This window comes from Callorhinus ursinus, unplaced genomic scaffold (assembly GCF_003265705.2).
Source record: "Callorhinus ursinus isolate GAN/ISIS: 27379988/994484 unplaced genomic scaffold, GSC_fseal_2.0 scaffold48, whole genome shotgun sequence".
NCBI lineage: Eukaryota > Metazoa > Chordata > Mammalia > Carnivora > Otariidae > Callorhinus > Callorhinus ursinus.
In genome coordinates, this window is record NW_027397110.1 from 6,633,924 (window position 1) to 6,641,106 (window position 7,183).

The 7,183-nt window shown below is 49.1% G+C and overlaps 1 protein-coding gene across 3 annotated transcripts in view; it reads right to left on the reverse strand.

Moving 5' to 3' along the window:
• Nucleotides 1–666: 666 nt before the first annotated feature.
• SEPTIN3 (septin 3) overlaps nucleotides 667–7,183 on the reverse strand; it is a 21,919-nt gene continuing 15,402 nt past the window's right edge. For 2 of the 3 annotated variants that reach the window (XM_025882113.2, XM_025882115.2), the window contains exons 8-11: nucleotides 5,820–5,919; nucleotides 4,527–4,578; nucleotides 4,140–4,233; nucleotides 667–2,001 (exon numbers count right to left, since the gene is read on the reverse strand). In XM_025882113.2, coding sequence (XP_025737898.2) covers nucleotides 1,936–2,001; nucleotides 4,140–4,233; nucleotides 4,527–4,578; nucleotides 5,820–5,919 — 312 coding nt within the window. In that variant the 3' untranslated portion in view covers nucleotides 667–1,935. The remainder of the gene's footprint in view (nucleotides 2,002–4,139; nucleotides 4,234–4,526; nucleotides 4,579–5,819; nucleotides 5,920–7,183) is intronic. The other variant, XM_025882116.2, reaches the window with a different exon arrangement.

The window sequence follows — 7,183 nt, forward strand, 5'->3', positions numbered from 1 at the left end:
GCTCTGGTCCTGATCCCCATTATTTTACCCGAATGACTCCCCACCACTCTTCTATTCCTTGCATTCACCCTACAGAATATTGAGGCCCCGAACACAATTGCATATGGCCATCACATTCAAATTCAGAAAGATAGAGACAAAGTCGTGTTATTTGCTGGCTACAGAAAAGATTAGGAAACTCAAAGAGAGGAAGTTTGTTTTAAGTTTGAAAAAGACAAGAAACAAACTAGGGCTTTAGATGTAAATTCTTAACTCTTATTAAAGTATTCACTGCACAGTAGGCAGGTCTTTAGGCAAGATGGGCCCACTCCTTTCATAGAATTGGGTTTTATGCCTTCTGGAGGAAGGAGGGAAAAGCTAGGAAATTAGTTAAATGAAAATAAACCTTGTGTTCATTGAAGGAGACAGGCTATACAGAGCACAGCATCCCTCAAGGTCTAGCATGATAGCTCCATCACTCCTTCTGAATACAAAACTCCGTAGAATAATGACTGAAGTCCAACCTCAAGCCAAATGAAGACCAACTGATCTCATGAAATGTTTTCCATCTATAATTTTTGTGGCCGCTTCTTACCAAGACGATCCCTGTCTCACCCTCCACCCGCGCGATGTAATGGCCAATTTGGCCAAGGAGTGAGGAGCACAAATGAGACACAGGCCGGACAGTTCTTGTTCAAACAGCAATGTTTAGTTGTACAACACATAAAGTCTAGCAACATTTACACAACCAGTTTGAGGGTCTGTTGGCTTGTTTTCAATTGGGAAATTTAACCATAATGTCACCCAAAAGTTGGCTGGGACTGGTAACATTTAAGAAATGGGTCGTTCTTGCATCCCCTAGGCTTGGGCCTCTTGCTCCATCAGGACTTAGTTGTGGATGAATGGCCCACAAGTCACCAGCCTTTGAGAAAGTAGTGTCCAGGTGGAGACAGTGGGGAAAAGGGGGAGCGGGGCGGGGAGAATCCCATACAGACACAGTATGTGGGGCAGTGGCAGCCAACATTCGCAAACATTCATGCATCTGATGGGGGCCTTTGCCCTCCACTGGGTATTTTCCACTAGCCTACAGTGACCAACTGTGGCCAGGCTAATTCATTACTCACATTAGCAGGGTGGAGGTTGGGGCAGGAGTAGTCAGAGTAGGTGGGAAGAGATCCCTCTTATTGCTAAGTGGACAGAAGGGTGATTTTTTTTTTTCTTCCTAGAGTTCACATCCCATGGGTTTCTGGAGTTTCGTGTCTGTGTTTACGTTCTTTTTTTAAGTTTGAGAGTAAGGAAGTCAATTCCAGAAACGTCTCTTCAGGAAAACCACTCTTTCTAAGCGGCTGCGTTACAGGGTGGGGAGGGCATGAAGCTGAACTCTGGGGCCAGCCACAAATGGCTATTTTTTTAAAGTGACCCTAGGCCTGGCTCCCCCACATCTGTAGTGACCCATCATTAGAAATAAGCTTTAAGCAATGAAGGAGACACCCTTGTCCCACACTGGGGCTCACATGGCTGACCTCAACAAATCTGACAAGCAGAAAAGTTGCTTTCTTGACCCCTGAAGGAAGCCAAGAGTAGCTCATGCAGATGAATGGACAGGGAGCAATGCCATTTCCCCTTAGAGATGGTTACAAGTAGCTGGTATGGGTTTGCAAGGGTAGAAGGAGCTCTTGATGAGTTCTTTCCCCCTACGGATGGGTTGGGACCGGCTGACACAGACGATGGACGAGGGCCGTGCTGGCGAGAACCCCATTCCACTGGGGGGGGGGGTGGTTTGGATACAGGGGGTAAGCAACTGTCCTAAAGAGATAGCTGGGCCCTCCAATCTGCTGAGAGCTGAGAGGGGCTGTGGTGGTGGTGGGCTGGGCAAGGACAGCTCTAAAAAGGGCATAGCCCTGCAGCAATAACAGCTGGGAGGATTGGAGGGAGAAGCAGCGCTTGAAATGGCCTTCATTCAGCAGTGGGGCAGGGGGTGGCTGGCACAGGTGGAAGGACAGTGCCCAGGAGGCCTTCTCCCTGCAGGGGGGTGAGAACGGTTGAGGGTGTGGAGACCAGTGGCCGGCAGCAGACACATAAAACAGCTTCTCCAGGGAGGCTGACATCAAGGTGTAGGGGTGCCAAGCACCATCCTCTACTCCACCTCTCCAACGCCCACCACCCCACTAGACCTCCCCTGCCAGTCCTAGTGGCCAGTCCCATGTCTGCCCACATGACTGCCCACTGTATACACTGGGGATCCCTCTCCTGTGGAAATGTAGCAACCTCTGGGCTTTAACCCTAATGCTGTTCTATCCTGACAGGTGCTTACCCTGCAATAACTTTGTGGGGGAGGGAGGATGTGTATTGGATTGGTAAAGAACCTCCAAGAAAGACAGAGACCATAGGTTTTGGGGTCACCCGCCTCTTTCCCCTGGCCCACCGAGTCTTGGTCTGAAGTCTATGTGCTTTCCTAGCACCTAAGTGATAAGAGACTAGAAATGCTGGGATTTGTCGTGGACCAGTAAAACACCGAGGGCTGGACCAGGAGATGGAACAGGAGGTTGTATGAGGTCATTGTAAATGGTAGCTAGTTGGTGTTTTCCCTTTACCTAAGGCTAAACTGTTTCCCCCAGCCCCAAGTTTCAGCCACCTGATAGACTGAAGGAGAAAGAGTAACTTGTTTGTAAAACCAGTGGGGGAAATCTATGCATTAATAAATACAGGGCTGAAGCGGGTGGCAAGAAAAGGCTGACTGTATGATTGTGGGTATCATTAGCAATGTCTGCAGGAGTCAGGAGGCGGGAATCGGGGAAAAGCAGACACAGACAGACAGACATGCACAGTGAGAGAGAACAGAAGTCCAGAGGGGCTCAAGCATGAATGAGAAGCGAGCAGTAGAGAAGACAGCTTGTTCAGGAGGAAGAATCTGGATGGAGAAAAGTGAGGTGGTGTCTCCGATTTGCCTCTGTAGCCAAACCACTGAGAAAGGCAAAGGTTGTGTATTGCTCTTGATACGTCTTTAGATTTAATTCTTCTAGAACTCAGTGCCCAAAGAAAGGCTGTCTCACTGGACCAGCGCGTGTGCTTCTCGAACCAGCTACTGGGAACTGGGTAACTCATCGTGTTTCCCCCTCTGCCTGGGCCCACACGGGTCCACCCTGCGCTGCGGAAACTTTCTTTCCTGCTCATCTCTGTGGGTCTGATTTCTCTCGTAATCCCGTAATCCCAGTGTGTTCTGTCACGTGCTTTGGCTGTGATTTTATTTTAAAGTGGCCTGAAGTCCTTTTTGGAAGTAGACTGGGCATAAATCCTAAATATGGAAATGTAGCTAAGGTGGATTAGACTCCAAGCAAGTGGAAGAAGTCAGAGAGGCGCAGGATGAAGCAATGAGGGAAGGGGGAGAAGGCGGGAGCAGAGGGGAGTGAGGTGAGGCGCGTGTGGAAAGCAGCAGTCAGCAACCAGGACGGACGGCGACAGGCGGTGGATTTCGGACAGTGGCGGCGACACATGCTGAAGGGTGGAGCTCTTTTCTCCACTTCTGGGCACGAACTCTTTCTGCAGGAGCCCAGCTCCAGCCGACTCTGCTCTCCCTTGACCTTCCCTCTCCTAGGAAGTCCTAGCCTTACCCTGGACGGCCAAGCCCCACCACCCACTCCCCACCAGGTCCAGCTCCAAAGCTGTCCTCAGAGAGTCTCTGCAGTCCCTGTTTGTGGGCGGCTCTGAGATAAGAAAGAGTTACCTGTGGCTCACCTGCTCCCCATCATTTTTAAGTGAAACCTCCCCTAAGACCTCTTGAGTGAGGCACACGGCTTTGTTCTGGGACACAAGGAAAGGAGACAGATAATGGACAGCCATGGAGGAACCAAACTTACAAGGGACCTACCAGGGAGGGCAGTGAAAATACCTCACCCCTGCACAGGTAAACACACACACACACACACACACACGCACGCACACTCTCTCTCCCTCTCGTACACACACACACACACACACACACGCACACACTGTAGACAAACTCCACAAACACCAGACAGGCCTGTGGGACAGAGTAGAAAGCAAGAAGGTGGTTGGTGGTGGTTTTGGGATGTGTGTGTGGAAAAGTGGGGATGTGTGATGATACAGAGAAAGGGCCGTCAGGGGTTACTGTCGTGGCTTTCCTCTGTGTCCACGCTCACCGGAGGGAGGCCTCCATTGTCATTGAGCCGCTTGGCCCTGTAGGTCTCGTAGTGGATGTTGTGTGTCACTTCCTTGAGATCCTGGAGGTGGGTCCTGAAGGACAAAGGGTGAGGAGAGAGAGGGGTGTGATTAGGGGTGGGGAGGGAGAGACGGACCACATCTGAGGTCAACGCATCACTCCCGCGGCCTGGGCCCAATAACTGGGACCCAGGCCAGAGAGCCAGTAACAATACTTCTTCGGCCCCCTCTGCTTCATGATGGGACCTAGAACGGGGGGCAGAGAGCTCTGTCAGAGGGACCTGGAGATGGAGGAAGTGGACCTGAATGGATGGCCTCCTGACCCCACATAAATTAACCTGCCCTCTGAGGGAAGGGGTGCATCTCACCTGATGACAAAGTCTCGAAGCAGGGCAAACTCACAGTGGTTGAGGTTTTCCACTGTGAACGAAACAAAACAAAACAGGTGGTCATTTCACTAATGTAGCAACACCCAGCAGGCGTGCTTCTGTTCTCGTCACCAAGGCATTGAGGAGACAGCCACAGGACAGGTGATGTCTTGTAAGCCTTCCAGAGGTTCGCTCCTCTGGGCATTTCTGGACACGGGAACAATGGCACAATACTATTCTGGAATCTGTGAAACAGCAGCTAATCAGGACTATTAGATTTCCCATTTTATAGGAAATAAAATTAATACACAGGGGGTCTAAAAGCTGGCCAAAGGCCTAAGACACAATTCCTATCCTCAAGGAGCTATAATCCGATTGGAAAACAGTAACACACACAGAATGTAACAATCGAACCATCTTAAAAACGGTCACGCACTACACGATGAATCTAATTCAATACAGATTGAGTACCTACTATCTGCAAACCACCTGCTAAGCGTTGTGGGAGCAGAAGGTGATTAAGACATGAATGCCCTAGTCCCACAATCTAATGGACAGGACAGACTTCCTCATAAATGATTCCAACTCAAGGTGGATGAGAGAATGCCATTAAAAAAAAAAATCTCAACACAGTGTCATCGGCAAATGAGAGACAATATGATCCAATGGGACGAACTTGGTTTGGGAACTGAAATGAATTCAGTTGTGGACTTGAACTCCAGCCCTGAAATCTCAGTTTCAACCACCACCAAGTTGTGTGATCTTGGGCAAGACCCTTCACCTGTCTGAAGCTCGTGGCCCTCGGGGGCTAATGTTCTGAGTACAGGCATGCCTCCCCTGCTCCCCGTCGAGGGTTATCATATTTGAATGAGATCACGGAAGCAATTCTTTGAGACCTTTCAGAACCGGTATTGACCTTCTCGAGGTCACATCCATTCCCGACAAAACGAAAACAGCCACATCCGAACCACCCTCCAGCAGTTTGTCAGATCATGTCCCCTTTCATGTGAAAACCTTCCTCCGGTTTTTCCAGTGCTTTTTAGTCTCTCCCCGTTCTCCACTCCTTTGACGCACAAGTCAGGGCCTCCCGGTCAGGTGCTAAATCGCTCTTTCAGTGCTCCCTGTCTCTGAGACTCATCTTCTCAATTAGACTGTAAGCTCCTTACGGCAGGGTCTGGCTGGCTTTCATTTTGTATCTGACATGCCAGGATAGTGCCCTGAACTCTAGATGCTGAATAAGTAAGCATAATTCACCAGCAGCGGCCAGTTCTTCAAGAAGATGCACTGAATTACCTTCAATGATCCCCCAGGGAGTTTTTCTGCCGAGGACTCGCTTGCCATTCACTTGGTACTCCTTGTCGCTTCCCACCACAGCGAAAGGCATGCTCTCCTGCTGACAAACCACACACACATGCATGTCAGCCTCCTACCATCCAGGCCTCCACGGACAGGATGCCCAACGGTCCTGGGCCTCTGGCCTTGAACTACATACTTCTGCTGCTCATTCAGTGATCCCACTGATGGCAAGGGCAAGGCTTTTGTCTCTTAAAAGGGAGTCTGAAGTCCTGGGTCCAGCCCTGGTCACACCCCTGCCTGGCTGGTTAACCTTAGTAGGTTGGCTTTCCTTCAACAGGAGAAAGCTTTGTACTTTTTAGACTTTAACGCATCAGTTTGGTTTGGAACAACTCTGTGAGCTAGCTAGGACAGAGCTCTTCAGGTATACCCACCCATGTGACAGCCAAGTGATGGATGCTTCACGCCACCTCCCATCCAACCTACTGGCAGAGACCCATGTCCACTGACCTCTCAGATCCCATAGGTCACCTTCTGAGGTTCACAGGCTCTTCTGCTCCCCCCCTCCCGCCCTTGGGTTGTATATTCGCCAAGAGCCAGCTCTTTGTTCCCAAATCTATTTGCCTGATGTGTACTTGCTATTGGAGAAACTATTATTTAAGCCAAGGATGTATGACCGTGGAGAATGGTTTCTCTGAAAGTCAAGTTGGGTGTTTCTGAAAGACTTGAGAAAAGGTGAGTTGCTCTTGCCCTAAGACCAGACTTATCCTCAAAGGAGAGGCCTTGTCTCTATATGAAAAGAATGCTTAAGTGAATGTGATGGATGTGTTTTATTTTAACTTAATAATTTAGTGAAATAATGTTTTAAAAACATTTAAGATTTGCATACATCATTTTTTATAACAATTTCTTCACTTCAGTGGACGTTTTCCATTAACTGACCAACTACCTGTCTCAACTACACTAGATAAAGGGCTTCTGATAGATGATCCACCCTCAACAGAGGAGGTGATTCAAGACCAAAGCAAGTAAATGGCTTGTCCCAGGTCATAGTGGTGAGTAGAAAAGCCCAGACTGAAACTCAGGATTCTGATGTAAAGTCCCAGAATTGTCGAAGGTTGGAACTGAGAGCGATCGTAGAAATCACATGAAGCCTTAAGATCCCTGGGAGACACCCCAGGGAGGGCTGAGAAGACAGCAGTCTGTGCCCGTGTCCCTGAGCCAGAGCAGCTCTGTTTTCATGTTTTATATACAAGAGTCCCGTTTGACATTTAATTTTTTTAAAGGGTTCCTCTGGGGGGAAAAAAAGCCTGTAAGCCACTCACCTAACCTGACTTCTGCACTTTATAGAGGGGAAACTGAGG